Source organism: Carlito syrichta, unplaced genomic scaffold (genome assembly GCF_000164805.1).
Source record: "Carlito syrichta isolate Samal-C Ts95f unplaced genomic scaffold, Tarsius_syrichta-2.0.1 Scaffold306510, whole genome shotgun sequence".
NCBI lineage: Eukaryota > Metazoa > Chordata > Mammalia > Primates > Tarsiidae > Carlito > Carlito syrichta.
Window position 1 is genome coordinate 330,355 of NW_007250606.1, and position 22,065 is coordinate 352,419.

A 22,065-nucleotide genomic window follows, 5' to 3' on the forward strand; every position below is an offset into this window, starting at 1 on the left:
TGGTTGGCAAGTTGTTTTTTTTTTCCCATTCTATAGATTGCCTTTTCAGTCTGTTGATTGTTTCCTTTGCTATCCAGAAGCTTTTTAGTTTAATGTAGTCCCACTTGTCTATTTTTGCTTTTGTTGCCTGTGCTTTTGATGTCATACCCAAGAGATAATTGTGAAAATTAAAATCAAGAAGCTTCTCTCCTATTTACTTCTAGAAGTTTTATAGTCTCTGGTCGTGTGTTTATGTTTTTAATTCATTTTGAGTTAATTTTTGTGTATGATTTAAGATAAGGGTCTAATTTCCTTCTTTTCCATATCCAGTTTTTCCAAGTCATTTGTTGAAAGACTATCCTTTCCCCATTGTGTATGCTTGGTACCCTTGTCAAAGATCAATTGACTATGAATTGTGGGTTTATTTTTGGGCTCTCTATTCCATTGGGCTGTATCTGCCTTTATACCTATATCATACTGTTTAATTACTGTAACTTTGTAATATATTTCAAAATCAGGAAGTGTGATGCCTCCAGCTTTGTTCTTCTTTGTCCAGATCCAGTGCCTTTTGTAGCTCCATAGGAATTTTAGGATTATTCTTTTTCTGTAAAAAATTCCATTGGGATATAGCATTGAATTTATAAATTGCTTTGGGTAGCATGTTATTGAATTAGTTAATATTAGTTTTAACAATATTAGTTTTTCTAATCCATGAACACAGAATGTGTTTTCATTCGTTTGTGTCTTGAAAGAAGGCCATTTATAACTGATAAACCAGGCTTAGGACTCTACTGCCATTCACTTATTTTTTTATTTTGCCATAACCTCACTATTACCAAATGTTCTAGCTGGCATTACTTTGTTCTGGGATCACAGGAAGCACATTTTTTTCAACTGGAAATTTTGCTAATTTATTACAAGGATAACTAGGTAAATTTGTGTGGATCAATGCTAATTCATTATGGCTAGAAAAAGAACGGAAAACACATGGTGATTTAATATCTTCTGTACAAAGGATATTATTATGTGTGGTCCCCAGTTTTCCTCTTTGTCACTTATATCTTATTTATACACAGCCCAAAATGTTTTCAGTTGAATGTATTCACCATAAAAATGTCTGTTGAGATAATTTATTACAGTAAAAACTTGGTTGTTGGGCATTCAGCCAGATGGAAATTGTGGTTAGAAGTTGAAGGGAGCTTTTATATCTTTGAGAAACATGAGGTTTAAAGAAAGTTTTTGTGGAGAACTGTTATTGGGAGTTAACAAATGGGAAATTCCAAATTGAAATTAGTGCTCAATAGTAAATTATAATAAAATCTATACTTCCAGTGGCTCAGGTGAGACTGGGCAGGCAATTATAGGAGGGAAACAAAATCCAACACATTAGGTGCAGTGCATACATGATGTACTCTGTGCATAAGAATAGCACACGAGCAACTGAAAAAACCTCACTCCATTTTCTACATTCCCATGATGATCTATTTATAGCCTTAGCATTCATGCTCATTATATCAGATTTACATTATATATATGCATGTATATTTTGTATTATGCTACAGAAGTAAAGTAACTTGAACATGATATTTTTTATAAACAGAAATGAAAATCAGCCATAATTTCATAATTTCGTCTCCACAAAACAATCACTGATTATGTGATCTGGGATTTTTTCTCATGTATTTTCCATATATTTATGCTCTACTATGTACCCCCATCCAACACAGACACATTTGGGGTGATTTTTTTTTAAGTTAGGGTCTCACACTGTTGCCCGGGCTGGAGTACAGTGGCACGATCACAGCTCACTACAGCCATGACCTCCTATGCTCAGGCAATCCTTCTGCCTCAGCTTCCCAAGTAACTGGGACTACAGGCACATGCCACCAGGCCCATCTAAGTTTTTTATTTTTGTAGAGATGAGGTCTTGCTGTGTTGCCCAGACTGGTCTCAAACTCTTGGGCTTAAGCAATCCTCTCGCTTCAGCCTCCCAAAGTGCTGCCATGATGTGGTATATTTCTATACTTGTTTCTCAGGCACTTTGCTAGTGCTTGTTAATGAGATGGCTACAGTCCTTACCCTCAACAAAGCTTACTATCTAGTGCAGACCAGTGTGAAGAAGTAACTCAAAATAATTACCAGTGTGCTGAACATCCGGAAACAGAAAATACAGAGTGCGAGGGAGTGAATGGGGGAAGGGTCACTAGTCCTGGGGTAATGGGAGGGCCTCTCTGAGAAAGTGTATCATTTAGGATGCTTCCAGGTTTAAGTAACAGACTTGAAGTAACAACTAAAACTGGCTTACACAATCAACACATTGGTTATCTCTAATCACAAGATGCATAGAGAAAGGCAGTAGCAGAACTGAAGGAAGCCATGTCTGACACAGCTTCTTCAGCATTCTTTTGGTTTTCTCTCTATGGTCACAGATACCTACAGCAGTTCCAAAGTCATATCCTCCTGTGCTGATGTCCAGAGGCAGAAAAGGGAGAGTTTTTCCCTATGTGTCTGTTTTAAAATGTGAAGAGTCTTTTCCCAAAAGACCTCCCAGAAAATTTTGACTCTTTTTTCCTTGGGCCAGAATAATGCCACATATATATTTCCAACCCAGTCATTAGTAAGGAAAATGGAATTACCTTGAGGCTTAGAGGAATCTAAATTCAGTCCCTGGGGGTAAGGGGTCCCTTTATCCCTGAAATACATTGCCATCAAATAGTTGAATAAAATCAGAATTGTATTAGCTAGGAAGAAGAGGACACTAAGTAAATTATGATGTATCCATACAGTAAAATCCTAATCAGCAGTTTAAAAAGAACCAGGTCTATATGTATTGATAGAGCATTCGTTTAGCTTATGTTAAATGAAGGAACAAAGGCACAGAACATTGTTTATGGGATGCTACTATTTGTGTAAAAACAAATTTTAGAAAATGCTCTCTCAGATGCTGCTACTTAGAGAGAATACTTCCTTACAGACTGAGCCACCAAACCCGGCCGATATCTGACATTTAAAAAAAAAAAAAAGAGAGAGAATACTCCCTTTAAGGACCTAAAAATATGTTTATAGTATTGGCTCTGGAAGTGGGAAAAGGATAAGACAGAAATTTATAACTTACTATATATCCTCTTGTACTGTTGGGAGTCTTTCTCCATGGTCATATAGCTACAATTTATTTTTATATTTGTTGTATAGAGAAACAAAGTAGAAAGACATAAAACACATAAACTAAAATGCCAGGATACTTTCTATTTATGTAATGCTTTCTGTTTGTATAAATGCTTGTCTGATTTCTTTAATTTTTACAGTAATTATTTTACAATATTCATTTAAAAATTTTTTTTATTTTAAAGATGTGGGGTACAGTTTAGGGTTAGGTATACAGATGTTCATTATGCAGGTACCCTTGTTGATGAGATGTGCCTTCCCTTCCCTGGCAGTTTCCCTCAACTGCCAATCCCACCCCCCATCCCCTGGTAGTTTCCCACTACTGCCAATCTCTTTCTTTTAGTATTATGATAATTGTTAAAGGTCCGCTTATGAGTGAGAACATAAGGTACTCTGGTCTTTGTTTCTGTGATAAATCACTGAGTATGATAGAGTCTAAATCCATCCAAGTTGCTGCGAAGTTCGTATGTTTGTCCTTCTTTATGGCTGAATAATATTCTATTGTGTATATGTGCCACATTTTTTTTTTCCAGTCCAGCTTCAGTGGGCAGCATGGTTGGTTCCATGTTTTTGCCACTGTGAATAGAGCTGCAACAAGCATGCATGTACAGGTATCTTTTTTGTAGAGTGATTTGAGTTCCTCTAGGTATATTCCCAATAGGGGGATTGCTAGGTCATATGGAAGGTCAATTTCTAGTTCTTTCAGGAATCACCACACTGTCTTCCAAAGAGGATACACTAGTTTGCATTACTGCCAGCAATGTAGAAGCATTCCTTTTTCTCCACATCCTCACCAGCATCTGTTGTTGTTTGTTTTATTAATGATGGCCATTCTTACTGGGGTTAGGTGGTATCTCAATGTGGTTTTGATTTGCATTTCTCTGATGGTGAATGAGGCTGAGCACTTTTTCATGTGTCTCTTGGCTGCCTGTATATCTTCTTTTGAGAAGTGTCTATTCCTGTCTTTTGCCCACTTTTTAATGGGGCTGTTTGTTTTTTTCTTTTTGGCATGTTTGAGTTCCTTGTAAATCCTAGACGTTAGGCCTTTGTCAGATACACAATTGGCAAATATTTTTTTCCCATTCTGTGGGGTATCTCCCTGCTCTCTTGATGGTTTCTTTTTCTTTGCAGAAGCTCATCAGTTTGATGAGGTCCCACTTGTCTATCTTATTTCTTATGGTATGGGCACTTAGGGTTTTGATAAGGAATTGGTTGCCAGTTCCAATTTCCATAAGGATTTTTCCTGCATTTTCTAAGATTCTTATAGTTTGAGGTTTTATGTTTAGGTCTTTGATCCATTTAGAGCTGATTTTTGTGCATGGTGATAGGTAGGGGTCCTGTTTTAATCTTCTGCATGTGAACAGCCAGTTTTCCCAGAACCATTTACTGAATAGGTTCTCCTCTCCCCAATGGTTGTTATTGGAGGCTTTATCAAAAACGAGTTGGTTGAAAAATTGAGGCTTTGCTTCCGGAACCTCTATCCTGTTCCATTGGTCTATATGCCTGTTCTTGTACCAATACCAGGCTGTTTTGATTACTGTAACCTTAGACTAAAGTTTGAAGCCTTATAGTAAAGTTTGAAGTGCTTAGTCCATTCACATTCAGGCTGATTATTGAAATGTGATTGTTTATCCCTGTTATGAGGTTCTTATAAAGTTTTTTCTTTGCTTGTTTTCTTTTGGCTTTGGGGTTGATGTATGTGTGTGTTTTCAAGTTTTTTGTTGCACTGTATTCTCTCTTGATTCTTTGCTCTGCTGTTCTCTTGGGAAGTGTGTGGTCATTCTTTTTTTTTTCTTTTTCTGTGCTTAATACCTTTTAAAATGTCTCCTATAGAGCTGGTCTGGAAGCTGCATAATCTCTGAGGGATTTGATGTCTGGGGAGGATTTTAGTTCTCCATCACTGATGAAGCTGAGCTTGGCTGGGTAGGAAATTCTTGGTTGAAATTATTTATCTTTGAGGACTTTCAATATAGGGCTTCAGTCCCTTTTTGTTTGTAGTGTTTCTGCCGATAGGTCTGTTGCTATTCTGTTTGGTTTTCCCCGGTAGGTAGTCTGACCTTTCTGTCTTGCTGCCTTTAGGATTTTTTCTTTTGTACCTACTTTATGTAGGCAAATTACTATGTGTCTAGGGGTTGATCTTTTCATTTGATGTCTTGTGAAGGTTCTCTATATCTCTTGTGCTTGGCCGGTCACATCTCTGGTGAGATGGGGGAAGTTTTCTATGATAACCTCCTGGAATACTTACTCCAAGGTATTCTCCATTTCCCTTTCTTCTTCTGGGATACCAATCAGGCATAGGCTTGGCCGCTTGATATAATTATACATCTTTTGGAGGCTTTGACACTCTGAGTCTTCTTTGTATGTTTTTTACAGATCAGGTTAATTCTATGTTCTGGTCTTCAAGTTTGGAGATTCTTTCTTCAGCTAGATTGATTTTGCTTTCCATGCTTGTCATCTTGTTTTTTGCCTGGCTGAAAATTTTTATTGCCAAAATCTCTGTGACAAGTTTTTTGATGTTGCATCTTGTCTTTCTTGAGTCTTGTTCACTCTTTTCATCCATTCCCTACTCCCTGTCATATTCTGGGGCCAATCTTTGGTGACTTCCGTTGTTTGGGTACCAAGGTCTGATTTTTCAGGAGTTTTGTCTTTGGTACACTTGAAATTTCCTGAGGTCTTCCTTTGGTTTTTTCCTCATTTGTGACAGATCCCTTGTTTTTCTCTTTATTTCTATTATTCAGTGTCAGTGGGAGAGGCTTTTATTTCTTATGTTTGCTCAGTCCTCTATTCTTCCCTGATCTGGGCTCTGGATTTGTTCTATTTTGAAATAGGACGGTGGATGGGAAGCTTTGCTGTCTTTTGTAGTTTTTGAAATTCGAATAAAGTAGGGGATGGGGAGCTATGATTCAGAAACTACTTGCAAATTACAACGTTCACTTATTGTGGTAGGTGTTCCCTAAGACCCACTCCCTGTGTCCACTCTATATGTTTATGCAAAGCAGAAACCAATGCAAAAAACAATTGAACACACACACACAGACTTACACACACACCCCAAAACAAACTGGAATAACAACAAAGTGAAGCAAAACAAACCACATCTACAAAAAACCAAGAAAACTAAACACAAACACACATGTGTAGCACAAAGTTAATGGAGAAGAAAAACGGAAAGACCAGGAAAATAAAAAGGGAACTCAGAACTAACCCTCACACATATATTGACACACACCTTAAACTATAAAAAATGAAAATCTAAAACCCAGAAGAACAAAAGAGCAAAAACACACCACCAACAGCAACAAAATTGAAAGATGAACAGTCATTCATATACACACATAAACAGAAAACGACAAATAAAAGAGGAAAAACAGAAAACGAAAAGAAAAAAATTTGTGGGGGGATGCAGATCAAACCCTCACATACACATTCATGCACAAAGGAAAAACATTTTTAAGATAGATGAACTAACAAACAGTCAAACAATTTTAAAATTAAAAAAAAATTTTTTTAAATACCTGCCCTCTTGTGGCAGACTCTGTAATTGTTCTTCTAGTCAGATCTCTACTGCAGAGCCACCTCTTTCACTCTCTCCTTAGTGTCCAGAGCAGGGAAGGAGGAGGGGCAGTAGAGTTGGGTGGGGCTAAAGTCCTCCCCTCCCTCTCTCGTATTGTCAGGGAGACCTCCTCTGGTGGGGAGGTGCAGGATTGTCCCTTCCCCAGGTATGTACTCGCAGGAGGTGCCCCAATAGGCCTATTCCTGGAATGGATTTCTCCTATTGCAACTGATGTCCAGGCACAGCCTGGGTTTGTCCCTCTCAGTTGTGGCCCAGCTATGTGGGTCTGACGTTCAATGGATTGCTGGGGAGGAGCAGGTTTGGATCAGCCCTGGACACACCACTGATCTCTTTGGGGTTCTTTCTCATTCTTTTCTGGCCACACCCTTTGTTCTGGCTTTATTGGGGTAGGGGGTGGGGCTCCTGGAACTCAGCATTCATCAGGTCCCTCTGAAGTTTGTGCTTTCAGGACATTCTCTCTGGGTCACGATCAATCTCTGAGTAGTCGATTGGCCAGTCACAGAGATTGGGTCTTTTGCTCCATGGTGAGCAAGTCAGAGCACTTTCCTGATCCCTTTTCAAGATGGTAGTGGGGTGCCTCTCTTGTCCTCTTCCATGGGACTTTGCCTCTGGACTCCCTCTGCAGCCTCCGCTGCCAGTGCCCTGCCAGGCACTAAGTGATGAGGCAAAGCCTGGAGCCAGCAGTCTCTCCTGCTGCAATGGTGAGGCAGAGCCTGGGGCAATGGTATCTCCCCACTGCTTTTTTCACAGGAAAACTTTTGTCCGTTTGAAAAAAAATGGTGCTCAGCTTCTGTGACCTGGGAGGAGCCAAGGACCATGCAGAGAAGCTGCAGCACCAGCTGTTGTACCAGGGACCTGGCCACTTGCTCACGAGCCCCTACTTAGACAGTCTCTCCCAGTATTTTCTTCCTAGGAAGGGTTATGTTGATTTAAAAAAAAGAAAATGGCACTTATTTTCTGCATCCTGGGAATTGCTAGGGTCCAAGCCCAGCAGCTTGTGGCACCCACCACAGCACCAGAAGAGCCATGGCCACTAGCTCCCTAGCCTTCTCTCAGTCAGCCACTCACATGCCCACTTGCTCACCAGCACATACACAAAGTTTTCCATACACTCACTCACTCAAATGGGGACTTGCATAGTCTGATTGAGTCGGCACCATCTTCAACTCTCAGGAGGTTCTTAAAAGGGGTTTTTCCATTTGTTTGTTTGTTTGCTTGTTTTCTTTTGTCTTAGGGGTTGATGTATGTGTGTGTTTTCAAGTTTGTTGTTGTGCTGTATTCTCTGTTGATTCGGTGCTCTGCTATTCTCTTGGGAAATGTGTGGTCGTTCTTTTTTTTTCTTTCTTCTGTGCTTAATACGTTTTTAAGTGTCTTCTTAGAGCTGGTCTGGAAGCTGCATAATCTCTTAGGGATTAGATGTCTGGGAAGGATTTAATTCTCCATCACTGATGAAACTGAGCTTGGCTGGATAGGAAATTCATGGTTGAAATTGTTTATCTTTGAGGACTTTCAATATTGGACTCCAGTTCCTTCTTGCTTGCAGTGTTTCTGCCAGTAGGTCTGCTGCTATTCTGACTGGTTTTCCCCAATAGGTAGTCTGACTTTTCTCGCTTACTGCCTTTAGGATTTTTCTTTTGTGCCTACTTTGTGTAGGCAAGTTACTATGTGTCTAGGGGTTGATCTTTTCATTTGATGTCTTGTGGGGGTTCTCTGTATCTCTTGTGCTTGGCTGGTCACATCTCTGGTGAGGTGGGGAAAGTTTTCTTAGATTATGTCCTGGAATACTTGCTCCAAGGTGTTCTCCAGTTCCCTTTCTTCTTTTGGGATTCCATTCAGGTGTAAGTTTGGCCTCTTGATATAATCACACATCTCTTGTAGGCTTTGTTCTTATTTTCTGAGTTTTCTTTCTCTGTTTTTTACAGTTAGGGTTAATTCCATGTTCTGGTCTTTAAGTTCTGAGATTCTTTCTTCAGCTAAATTGATTCTGCTTTCCATACTTGTCATCTTGTTATTTATTTCCTGGATGAAATTTTTTTATTGCCAAAATCTCTGTTACAAGTTTTTTCGGTGTTGTATCTTGTCTTTCTTGAGTCTTATTCAGTCTTTCCATCCATTCCCTAATCCCTGTCGTATTCTAGGGCCAGTCTTTGGTGGCTTCCATTGTTTGGGCTCCAAGGTCTGATTTTTCAGGAGTTTTCTCTATATTACACTTGAAATTACCTGTGGTCTTCCTTTGTTTTTTTCTCATTCATGACAGAACTCTTGCTTTTCTCTCTAGTTCTTTTATTCAATGTCAGTGGGAGAGGCTTTCCCTTGTGACATTTGCTCAACCCTCTATTCTTCCCTGATCTGGGCTCTGGGTTTGTTATATTTTGAAACAGGACTGCGGGTGGGAAACTTTGCTATCTCTTGTAGTTTTGAAAGTCTAATAAGGTAGGGAATGGGAGCTAGGATTCAGAAACTACTTGCAAATTACAATGTTCACTGATTGTGGTATGTGTTCCCTGAGACCCACTCCCCACCATCATTCTATATGACAATGCAGTGGGTACATGTGTGTACCCCCTGAGTCCAAGATAGAGTGACAGCAATGAAGATCACAGAGAAAAATAGAATGAAACAAGATGTACAAGAATTAAAAACAAAATAAAAAAAACACAGAACAATGAAAGCAGAAACCAAAGCAAAAAACAATTGAACACACAGACACAAAGACATCCACATGCACACACGCCAGAACAAACTGGAATAACAACAAAGTGAAACAAAACAAACAACAGCAACAAAAAACCCAGGAAAACTAAACACACATACATGCCTAGCATAAAATGAATGGAGAAGAGAAAAAGAAAGACCTGCCAAAAAAAGGGGGGGGTGATACAGATTAAACCCTCACATACACAATCATGCACAAAGGAAAATTTTTAAAAAATAGATGAACTAACAAACAGGCAAACATTTTTTAAAATTAAAAAAAATTAGAAAGAAAAAAAAACCCTCTTGTGGCAGACTGTAATTATTCCTCTCATCTGCTCACTCCTGCAGAACTTCCACCTCTTTCACTCTCCCCAGTGTCTGGAGCAGGGAAGGAGGAGGGGCAATGGAGGTGGGTGGGACTACAGTCCTCCACTCCACTCTCATATGGTCAGGGAGATCTCCTCTGGTGGGGAGGTGCAGGATTGTCTTTTCCTCAGGTATGTACTCGTGTTGGGGGTGCCCCAGCCAGGCCTATCTTGGAATGGAGTTCTCCTATTACGACTGATGTCCAGGCTCCACCTGGGTTTGTCCCTCTCAGTCGCAGCCCAGCTATGTGGGTCTGACGTTCAGAGTATTGCTGCGGAGGAAGGGGTTTGGGTCAGCCCTAGACACACCACTGATCTCTTTGGATTTCTTCCTCATCCTTTTCTGGCCACATCCTTTGTCCTGGCTGGATCAAGGTAGGGGCTTGAGTGTCTGGGACTCAGCTCTCTTCAGGTTCCTCTGAAGTTTGTGCTTTCAGGATATTCCCTCTGGGTCATGATCAGCCCCTGAGTAGTTGATCAGCCAGTCACAGAGATTGGGCCTGTTGCTTTGTGGTGAGCAAGTCAGAGCACTTTCCTGCCCCACCTTCAAGATGGTGGTAGAGTGCCTCTCTTGTCCCTTCCAACGGGACTCTTCCTCTGGGTTCCCTCCACAGCCCCTGCTGCCAGGGTCCAGCCAGGTGCTGAAGTAGTGAGGCAAAGCCTGGGGAGGCAGTCTCTCCTACTGCAGTAGTGAGGCAAAGCCTGGAGCCAGCAGTCTCTCCCCATTGCTTCTTCACAGGAAAACTTTTGTCTGTTTAAAAAACAATGATGCTCGGTTTCTGCGACCTGGGAAGCACCAGGGACCAAGCAGAGAAGCTGCAGCACCAGCTGCTATACCAGGAGGGCCCTGGCTACTTGCTCAAGAGCCCCCACTTAGTCAGTCTCTCCCAGCATTTTCTTCCCAGCAAGGGTTTTGTTGATTAAAACAAAGAAGAAATGGTGCTCAGCTTCTGCATTCCAGGAATCGCTAGGGTCCACGCCAAGCAGCTGTGGCATCAGTCGCTGCACCAGGAGAGCCCTGGCTAGCTCCCTAGCCCTCACTCAGTTAGCCACTCATGCTCACTCACTCACCTGCATGTTCACAAAATTTTCCATACACTCACTCACTCACACCAGGACTCACATAGTCTGACTGGCTTGGCCACTATCCTCCTCTCGTTACAATGTTCTTACAACATATGTCTGCACAAAACTTGCACACGAATGTTCATAGCAGCATTATTTATAATAGTCAAAACGTGGAACCAACTATGGATAAACACAGTGATGTATACATACATTGATATATTGTATATCAGTAAAAATGAAGTATTGATGCAAGCTACAACATGGATGAACCTTGAAAGCATTAGCCTAAGTGAAAGAAGCCAATTGCAAAAGACCATATATTGGATGATTCCATTTATATGAAATGTTCATAATAGGTCAATCTATGGAAACAGAAAGTAGATTAATGGTTGCCTGGGAAGGTTGAGGGGAGATTAGGAGTATCAGCTAAAAGGCACAGGGTTTCTTTCTGGGGTGGTGAAAATGCTCTAAAAATTGTTGTGGTGGTTGCACATTCTATGAGTAAACTAAAAATCATTGAGTTGTATACCTTAAAGGGATCAAATGTATGGTATGTTTATTGTATCTCAATAAAGCTGTTTTTAAGATGTATCTATATTGTTTTTTCCTACAATCACAGGCAGAATTTTTAGGAACTTTGATGCAGATTTTTTATGAAAACAGTAGAAGAATACTCATCAAAACTTTTGTTCTTTTAGGAAAATTGGTTACTATTCTGGAAAATTTTTTTCTCTATTGTTTCATACATTTATGGACTTACATATGTATCCTTTTTTCAAAAAGCTAATCACTGGTATTTTTTATTATTTCTTCTGCTTTCACCTTAAATATGATCCTGTAATCTATTTTTTGTGACTATAGTTTTACTCCCATGTTTAATAAACTAAAACAAGCTCATGAAAGAATTTGTACATAGTTTTAAAATGAGATAGTGTAAAGGGTCTTATAATGAGAAGCAACAAGTTCTGGTGCCCTGGCCTCCCTTTTATTCCCGCTTCCCAGAGGGAACCACTTTTTAACTGTTTCTGTGTGTTATTCTGCTCATTACTCCCTTATTATTAAATAGCTCATCCATTCATGTCCCAAGTGGATTTCCAGCTATGATAGATGAATGATAGTCAACTTATATTTGGTCATTCATAGGATTTTAGGTTGAGTATAATTTTTCCTCAGAAACTTAACGGCATTATTTTACCATCTTTTCTAATCATGTTGCTGTTGAAAAATATGATTCTTGTTCCCTCTTTCTGAAAAAAAAATTTGGGGGGGTTGGAGTCTCACTTTGTTACCTAGGCTAGAGTACAGTGGCATGCTCCTGCTGCTGCAACTTCCACCTGCTCAGTCAATCCTTCCTCCTCAGCCTTCCAAGTGGCTGGAACTACAGTCAGGCACCATCACACCTGGCTAATTTTTTGATTTACTGTAGAGACAAGGTCCTGCCAAGTTGCCCAGGCTGCTGTTGAACACCTGACCTCAGACAGTCCTCTTGCCTCCACCTCCCAAAGTGCTGGGATTATAGGCATGAGACACCATGTTCAGCCAAAAAATTCTTTATCCTAGTGTTTTAAAATTTCACAGTGATATGCCTTGTAGGTACAGTTTTTAAAATTCATTGTGTTAGACCTTTGATAAACATTTCAGTCTGAAGAGTACTGTTTCCCTTTAGCTCTGAAATTCTTATGTGTGAATAATTTATTTAATAATTCTCTTCTCTCTGTTTGTATTAGCATTTGGGGATTTCACCTAGTTGGATACATGGTCACCTAGAATGATTATGTTCTTCTCTGTCAGAAGTCCTTATGTGAACCACAAAACCAGAAAATAATTTGAGCAACTATGTTCTTACATCTTCCAAGGGTCGTCTTAACCAGTACCATTCTAGATACATAGGAAAGAAATTAATGGATAACATACAATGCATGTCCTAGGACCTGGCTCAGCAAACTTTTTTCTTAAAAGGCCAGCTAGTAAATATTGTAGATGCTGTGAGACAGGAGGCAACATCAAGGCTATCGTTGTAGGTTCTTGTATGTCTATTTGAGATGTAACCATTTAAAAATATAAAAACAATCTTATCTCATGGGCCGTTAAAAAAGTAGGCAACTGGCTAGCTTTGACCCATAAATCATACATTTGTTTCGCCCACCATTTGTTTTAGGGCATTAGGGGTTCATTCTTCCACTGAATCTGTTCAAAACATCCCCTTTTTAATTTTCTCACATTTTCCTTCAACTTAGCTTTCTGTTCTACATTTTGGGAGATTTCCCCAAATTTACCCTTAAGTGCTTCTGTTTTAATTCAGTAGTCATTTTTATTTCCAGACCTCTTCTTTGTTCTCCAATTGTTCCCTTTCTTTAGTATCCTGTTTTTGTTTTACAGATATAAGACTTTCCCAAATATATCTAAAGACACTGCTCACAATTTAAAAAAAACTGTTTTCTTTTGCTTCCTAATATTCTTTGTCCTTTGAGCACAGTTTTTTCCCATTTATACATCTGTGCTCCCTGGTAATCCAGTTATACTTAACAGTAATTAAATAGAAAAATCATCTATTGTTTCTATACATAAACTCCATAAACATTCAACAATTACATGTTACAGTTTTAGTTACCATTTATATTTTACATATTAACATTGATGCTTACATTTTTGTTAAATCTCCACTTGAAATCAAAAAGAGAAAATCTCTAATAATGGTGTGTATATGTACATGTATGTGCGCCATCCAGGGATTAAGATGACACATGAAATATTCTGTCCTTATGGGCATTGCCCACTTTGCTTTAACACTCAGTTCTTAGGATGGTTTTGGCTTCATCACTTCTGTCCCTGCTTCATCTGTTTACAAGAGAACTGTTGAAATTGCTCACCTGCTGATGGCCATCTGTTATCTTTGCTCTGATGGTTTTATATCTTTTCAAACTTTCTTCCTATGATTTAAATAGAATCTCCAGAGAGAGGATAAACGTTTGTATTCAAGTTACCACTTTGAATTAGTATTCTTACTACACACCTTTAAGTATAATTTTGCATTTATTATGTGCTTATCAAACACAAAAAAAACCCCATAAGAATGAGTCTTTTATAGTATTTATAATTAAGTAGGGAGATATGCCCAATTAACTTTAATAAAAGGCAACATGTAGTAAGTTGTGGTAAGCTACTTTGAAAACAGAAGAGTAGGAGTGAATGAGAAGATAGGACGCGAGGGAGAGTTTGACTTTTGAGCTGAGGCTTAAATGATGAGTAGACTGTAGAGTGGAAAGGTGTTGCAAATGAAGAGACCTTAGCATGTGCAGAAGTACAGATCATAAAATGCAGTAAGCCATGAGTACTGAGTTTCTAGTCTGATTAAATCCAAGGGTATATCTGTATTGGGGTGGCAGGGGGATAATTATAGGAGATAAGGCTGGAAAGGCAAATTGAACTCAGATAACAAAGGATCATTCCATACGTAGGCATTCGGATTTTGTTATTAGACAGTTGAGGACAACTTTTAAGTAGGGTTGTAAAGGTGGCCTAAACTGTCTTTTAGGTAAGTTACTCCAGTTATGGTAGGAAAGGTAGATGAAACAGATAAGATTATTGAGGCAGAGAATCCTGTTAGAAAGCTGTTAATTACAGCTTGAATCAGGTCAGCAAATAGTTCTGTTTTTAGCAATATTCATTGGACATCTACAGTGTCTGCTGGGTACTTTGATAGACACTGATTCTTTGGAGTTTTCACCCAAAATGTTTTATATAGCCCTGACTTCCTCCCTTCTCTCACTGGGGCCATCCTGGGCAAGCTCTGATTACTTCATGCCTGGGTTACTAGAACCACAGTTCCTGTCAACTCCGGGGTCTCTTTCCAGTCCAATTCATTTTGTGTACCACCAACAAAATAATATTTATATGTGACCTAAATCATGTCATTTCTCCTTTTAAAACCGCTCTCCCCACCACCCTGGCAACTCTTAACTTTTTTTCTGGATTCCAGTGTCCCCACCCTGACTTTACCCTAACTAATCATATTTTTCTTGCCACTCTCTAATACAAAGGTATTAGTTTGATCTCCGTAGAGTGTACTCATTGCCGCCATGCCTTCTTTCCTCACATAACTTTGCTGTGAATGTTCTCTACTTTCTTATTTAAATTACTCTCATCTTTCAAGTCTCAGCTCAATTTCATCTCCTCCTTAAAGAGATGAAATTCTTCTTTGAAAAGGTTATTGTCTTACGCTATCTCTCTCTCTCCCCCCCCACCCCCTCCCTCCCTCCATGTCTCTCTTTCTTTCTTTCTTTCTTTTTTTTTTGTATTGAGTAGGAGTCTTATCTGTTGCCCAGGCTGGAGTGTAGTGGCATGCTCACGGCCACTGCAGCCTCGAACTGCTGGGCTCAGGTGATCCTTCTGCCTCAGCCTTCCAAGTAGCTGGAAATACAGGTACACCACCGTGCTCAGCTATTTTATTTATTTATTTGTTTGTTTGTTTGTTTGTTTATTGTAGAGACAAGGTTGCGTCAAGTTGCCAAGGGTGGTTTCAAACCCCTGGTCTCAGGCAATTCGCTCACCTCCGCCTCCCAAAGTGAGCCTGGTTTGTCTTACACAATTTTTCTATCCCCAGTCATGTCTAGCTTTTGACTAGGGCTACTATCCTCAGTTGCTCCATGGTTACAATATGGCTACAGGAGTGCCAGCTATTCTAACCAAATTCTAGGCAGGAAAGAGAAATGCAGTGGGCAAAAAAGGGACATCTCTCCCTGCTGAGTCATTCTTCTTTAAAGAACTCTCCTAGAAGCCCTGTCGAATGATTGACACTATGTTGGCCTCATTGATTGTCCCTAGGTGCAAGGAATACATTTTTAGATAGATATATTCAGGCTCTCCATGTTGAACAATTCCAAAGGACACCATTCACAGACAACAATATACAGACTAGAATGGAGTCTTCAATGTTTTGATCTGGGGGGTGATGACGCAGATCCATATGTAAAAATCATCAACTGAATAGTTGAGATTAGTAAACTTTGTGCTTTGCTGAATATATGTTGTGCTTCAATTTTAAAAAAATTAATGGTTTCCCCAAGAGTTGTACAGTGTGGTGAATCTGGGCACGTGACTGTAAGTAAAATTAGGATTATGTTCTTAGAAGGAAGGGAGAGTAGATATTGAGTGGGATATTTAGATATCTCTGTCACACATATGGAACTTTTTTCTGAAGACTATCAATACTTTTGACAGTGTTCAATGTAATATATGTATTGTAGGGGGAAATAAACATAAATATGAATTTTTTTGTACCTCATCTTAACTTCTGGTACAAAAAAGTGCTAATTTTCTTCATGTTTATTATTAGTAGATTTTTTACCTTATGTTGAAAAATTTCTGCAAAAATAAAAGCACTGACTTTGAAAAATAAAATATTGCATGTAAATTTTTCTCTTATGCTATAAAATCTAAACAGTAATTGAAAACTCAGTGTGTAGTGTATACTTTGTTTTTTAGAATTTAAAAATTTTTTTACAGATAGGGTCTTGCTTTGTCACCCAGGCGAGAGTGCAGTGGCATGATCATGGCTCACTGGAGCATCAACCTTCACTTGAATAGATCTCAAGTGATTCTCTCCTGCTTTGGCCTCTCAAAGTGTTGGGATTACAGACATAAGCCACTGTACCCAGCCTTGTATAGTTTTGACTGTGTATGTACTTTATATAGTGGAAGCAACAAATGGTTTTATTAAGTCAAAACTAAAAGGATTGAGAACAGTAATTTCCATAAAATCGATATCCTCTTTGGACTGTTGTAAACTGGTAAATTTAAAGAGTGAGTAAATAAAACTGATCATAAGATGTTAAAATCTAGTCTGTATTTTTAAATGTTTGCAAATATGTAAACAATCTTTTGACATTTTATTTTATTCCTTTTTCATTCTATCCTAGACAAATCTGAAAGATAACCAAATCCATTTTGTATATGGTGAGAAGAAGGGGTCCAGCTTCATTCTTCTGCATATGGTTAACCAGTTTTCCCGGCCCATTTATTAAATAGGGTGTCCTTTCACTAGTATATGTTTCTGGGTTCTCAATTCTGTTCCATTGATCTGTATGTCTGTTTTTGTACCAGTACCATGATGTTTTGGTTACTGTAACCTTGTAGTAAGGTTTGAAGTCTGGCAGTGTGATGCTTCCAGCTTTGTTCTTTGTGCTTAGAATTGCTTTGGCTATTCAGGCTCTTTTTTGCTTCCATATGAACTTACCTATTGTTTTTCCTAGATCTGTAAAAAATGATGCTGGTAATTTGATAGGGACTGCATTGAATTTGTGGATTGCTTTAGGCAGTATGGACATTTTAACAATAATGATTCTTCTAATCCTTGAGCATGGAATGTTTTTCCAATTGTGTTATTCTTGATTATCTTTCAGCAGTGTTTTGTAGTTATCATTGCAGAGACATTTTACCTCTTTGGTTATTCTGAGATTTTGTTTTGGGTTTTTTTTTTCTTTTTGGCTATTATAAATGGGATTGTGTTCTTGATTTAGTTCTCAACTTGAATGTTGTTGGTATATAGAAATGCAACTGATTTCTGAGCATTGATTTTGTAACCCAAGACTTTACTGAAGTTGATTATGTGTGCTAAGAGTCTTCTGGTGGAATCTTTAGGGTTTTCTAGACATAGAACCATATCATTTGCAAAGAGAAGTAATTTGACTTCCTCTTTTCCTATTTGGATACCTTTTATTTCTCTTTTTTGTCTTATTGCTCTGGCTAGGACTTCCAGTACTATGTTGAATAGGAGTAGTCAACTCCACTTTGTTGTTATGGTAAAACTATCAGAAAATGAGTAACACATGACTGGTCTGCACTTATATTAAATATTTCATGTCATTTAAAGCACATCCTAAATAACAGGAATTAGCAAATAGTAACATTTTCAAGCATTTATTTCTCTGTATCTGGGAATTGATGTTCATTTGTTTTTAAAGAAAGCTTGTGTTTTTCTTATTTAGGTCCATCCTCAGCAGCACCGGCTTCTTTTTGAAGTGTTTGATGAAAATCGATTGGTAAGTTACATTGCACTTGTGTGAAATATGAAGCAAGAATATGTTCCAGTAGAATAACCAAGGGGGAGTGAGCAGGGATTCTGTGATTTGGGAGATGACTTGGGGTAGTTATGAAGAGTCTAGGCAGAATGTTGAGGGAGATGACAATGTGTTTCTTCCCTCCAGGTGCTACTCTCTACCTTTCCAAGCACTTTTCCTGATAGTCAACAAATTATAAGGTCTTACTCAAGACCTGTTGTTGCTTGAGAGGGCAGGGAAAGTCAGCTCCCTTGTTCAGTCTTCCCTCCCACTAATCCATAACTCCTGGTTCACAGACCAAGGCTCCAGGAGCTGTCACTCAGAGCATCGTATGTTGTGCCTTCTTACTACAGTAGCTTTTCCTGGGGTTACCTGTATCCAATGGACAGCCTATCCACTCTCTTTTCTCTACTCTTCTACAGAGGAAATCTGTCCTCTTTACACTGATAAGGAATAAGCAAATAAAGTCCCCTGAAGGATGGCCAGTTCTTAGAGAGGCAAAAACAAAGTTAAACTTGATGTTATTTTTATAACTTGATAGTTCAGTTTTCCTAAAGATTATCTTGAAATTCTTTCCTTTTCCTAATTTTATCAATTCAGGATCCAATTTCAGATCCTCTTTGTTGCATCTTACATTTATATTTTAAACCTGTAAGATTTGAACTGGTAAGCATAAGAACAGTGTAATGTATTTAAAGCTTGTCAGTTACTAAACACAAGCATCGAAAAATAAATTAAGCAATTTTATTCTTTTTTTAGCTAATAGAAAACTAAATTTTTAAAAAGAATCTGTTTTTAGTGTTAGATTGCTTACATTTTTCTCTCAATAAATGATAATTGACTGAAGTTATTGCCAATGAAATATTTAATTCATATCATAATAAGCAAAGGAACTTTTTTGTTACCAAAGGAGACTCTATATTACTAACTGACAGGCTGATTTTTTTTTTTAAGACTGAGTGACAAATGTTGATGATTTGTTGATCAGATATGGTCAGTTACAGAGCTTTTTGTTTTCTGTTTGTGCTTTTGCTTTTTATAGAGAGTAGAAAATGTTTTCCTTTTTTTCTTCTTTGTCTTTATAGAACCATTTTTCATCTAGATGGGAACAGATGAAATTAAGTATTGGTGTTTTTTGGTTTGTTTGGTGTTTTGGTTTTTTTTTTTTTGCATTTTGTTTTTATTATTTTTGAGGCTGTTCTCACTCTGTTGCCCAGGATGGAGTACAGTGGCAGGATCACAGCTCAACACAGCCTCGACCTCCTGGGCTTAGGAGATCCTTCCACCTCCGCCTCCCGAGTAGCTGTGACTACAGGTGCACACAGTGGTCCCACTGCCTTAAATTCCCAAAATGCTGGGATAACAGGCGTGAGCCACCTGGCCTGGCTGGTGTTTTGTTTATAAATATTGAAATATGCATACATTTTCTTCCCCAACAACAAGTAGCCCCAGTCCTCAATTTTGTGTTTATCTTTTTTGTTTGTTTTTTAGAATAGTTTTGTCATGTATATATAATCCCTTTAAAATTCTTTTGCCTATTTTAGAATTTTAAAAATAATATTTCTCTGAATGTATTCTTCTAGCATGCCTTTTTGCTGTTATATTTGTGTGATTGATCCATGGTGACACATTTTCACTGATGCAAAGTTTTCCATCATCTGTAAATGTCATGGTACCCTAATTTATGTATTTATCTTCCCTTATATATATTAGTGTTGTTCCCAGTTTTGTGCTATTACCAGTTGATAAACATTCTTGTTTTGCCTTTTATGTATGTGTTTGTGTCTTTCTCTAAGATACATGTTTTAGAGTTGAATTGCTAGATCGTGGTATTACTATTATTTTTCCTGTTGTTACTGATATTGATTTTAATTCTGGCTGATCCCTGAGTATATTATTGGCGAACTGTTTATTTGAGTTATTGGCATGTTGTCCACAATGAGGACAGCTCGCATTTGTGGTTTCCACTATGCTTAGTTATCTAGTCCTTTTGCCCATAACTATAGTATGATGTGACTCTCAATTGCCAAAATTGATATTTGTCAAACACTGATTAGTGCATTAACATTCCTGGAGTATTTAATTAATATTCTGTAGCAGAGTAATTACTTTTCCTCCCATGAAAGATTAATGCAAAAATGAAAAGGCAAAATATACATCTCAGAGAAATTAAGAACAAAGGCTTAAAAAATTTTTTCCATACATCCTAATATCTAATTTTATAGCTGTCTTGACCATTTCAATAGTGATTTCCTCCTAAAATAAAAGCATCAAGAAACTGATATTTAATTCAAGCAACAAAGACAGTTAATAAAAACTAAGAACAGAATTGCTGTACTGACAAGCTACAGAGAATTTTAAAACTCAGGATGTCCCAGTATAAACCACTATTCCCATTTGACTTTTGTATTACTTATTTGGCACACATAAAGGAAGATTAAGTCAGTTGTACTTGATGCATGTAGTTCATTCAAAAAAGTTCTAGCAAAAAATATAAATTACCACTTGCCTTATCAATGTAATAAAATTAAATTAAAATGTTTTAAAAAGTCCTTGAGTATTTACTATGTATACAGTACCATACAGTGTGACGTGATAAGTTAGAAGAAGAAAATATTGTCTTTAATATTAACATTTGGATATTTCTACATTGACAAATGTGACAAATAGAAAATAAAAATTTTTTAACTAAAGGCAAAAACAAAGAATGCAGTTATTAAGATACTATAGATTCCCATACCAAGGATTCAGAAATTCTATCATAGTCCTGCCTCTGATTTGGTGAATTAGCTTAAAACCCTAGACAAATCATTTAGTCCTTCTGAAAATATTTTCTCATGTTTAAAAGATGAGGGTTACAATATTTGTGTTGCCTATCTCATAGCATATTGTGAGGATAAAATGAGACAGTGGCTATGAAAACACTCAGGAAATTCTTCATCATGATACAAATAAAAAGTACTATTTAACATTCAGGGTCATGCATTTATAGTTCACTGATTCCATAACTTGTGTATTGACTAAGATATACTATTTAGTGTATCTACTAAGTTAGATGCTCTACTGTACATTGGAAATGTAGCTTTTTTCAAGCAATTTACTTCTCCAGTAAAAGGGAGCCAGAGATAATTAAAACAGGATGGTATGTGTCATTGTGGTCCCTCAGATTTCTTGCTAGTCTTAGCAGGTAATTGAAGTCTAGAGATCGCCTGAAGTATTATAGAAACAATAGCCATTAGTGGAGTAACAGAGCTGATTACACAGCAACAAATGGCCTTTGATGCCACAGTAATTGTCATTCTACCTTTATTCTCCTCTGAAATTCACAACTAAATTAAGAATGTATCATTTTCCTAACAACTTCTCTTTGGAAATATAAGGTGAAGAGCACAAGTATAATTTTAAGCAGAAACAATTTTCTAGTTGTCTGGAAAACTGTTTGCAATGTAAGTGAGGTTTGCTTGTGAGAAAGAGTAGGCTTATATTTCTTTTTTCTAGCCACTATAAAAACTTCAGTGTTAGCCGGGCTTGGTGGCTGAGCCTGTAATCCCGCACCTTTGGGAGGCTGAGGTGTGTGGATTGCCTGAGCCCACGGGTTCGAGACCCACCTGGGCAGCGAGACCTCATCTCTACAATAAATCAAAAAATCAGCCAGGCATGGTAGCACACGCCTGTAATTCCGGCTACTCGGAAGGCTGAGGTGGAAGGATCGCCGGAGCCCAGCAGGTCGAGGCTGCGGTGGCCGGGATCGGCCACTGCACTCCAGTCTGGGTGACAGAGTGAGACTCCAACTGAAAAAAACAAAAAAAAAAAACAAACAAAAAAAAACTTTAGTGTTATAAAATATAGTAGTTTGGTTATGGTGATAGTGGTGGTGGTGGTCATAATGATGGAACACTTCTGAATGATGCACCTTTAAAAAAATTCTACCCACCAATGCAAAGGTTAGCACTTCTGTGTCACTAGTGTAATGGATAAACCTGTACACATTCAGCTGAAATTTTAGGAGCCACCTATATTCTAGGTGGAGACTGTGCTTTTCAGTTTTAGTGGTTGTATTCGTCAGGGTCCTCCAGAGAAACAGAACAAATAAATTATGTGTATGTATGATGTATATATGTTATATATGGAGAGAGAGAGATTGATTTTAAGGAACTAG

The 22,065-nt window shown here is 38.2% G+C and overlaps 1 protein-coding gene across 1 annotated transcript in view; it reads left to right on the plus strand.

The window, feature by feature from the left end:
- The window catches only part of NEDD4 (neural precursor cell expressed, developmentally down-regulated 4, E3 ubiquitin protein ligase), a 139,138-nt gene that overhangs the window by 31,456 nt on the left and 85,617 nt on the right, over positions 1-22,065 (plus strand). The window contains exon 4 of the mRNA XM_008063062.1: positions 17,835-17,888. Within this exon, the coding sequence (XP_008061253.1) occupies positions 17,835-17,888 (54 nt within the window). The remainder of the gene's footprint in view (positions 1-17,834; positions 17,889-22,065) is intronic.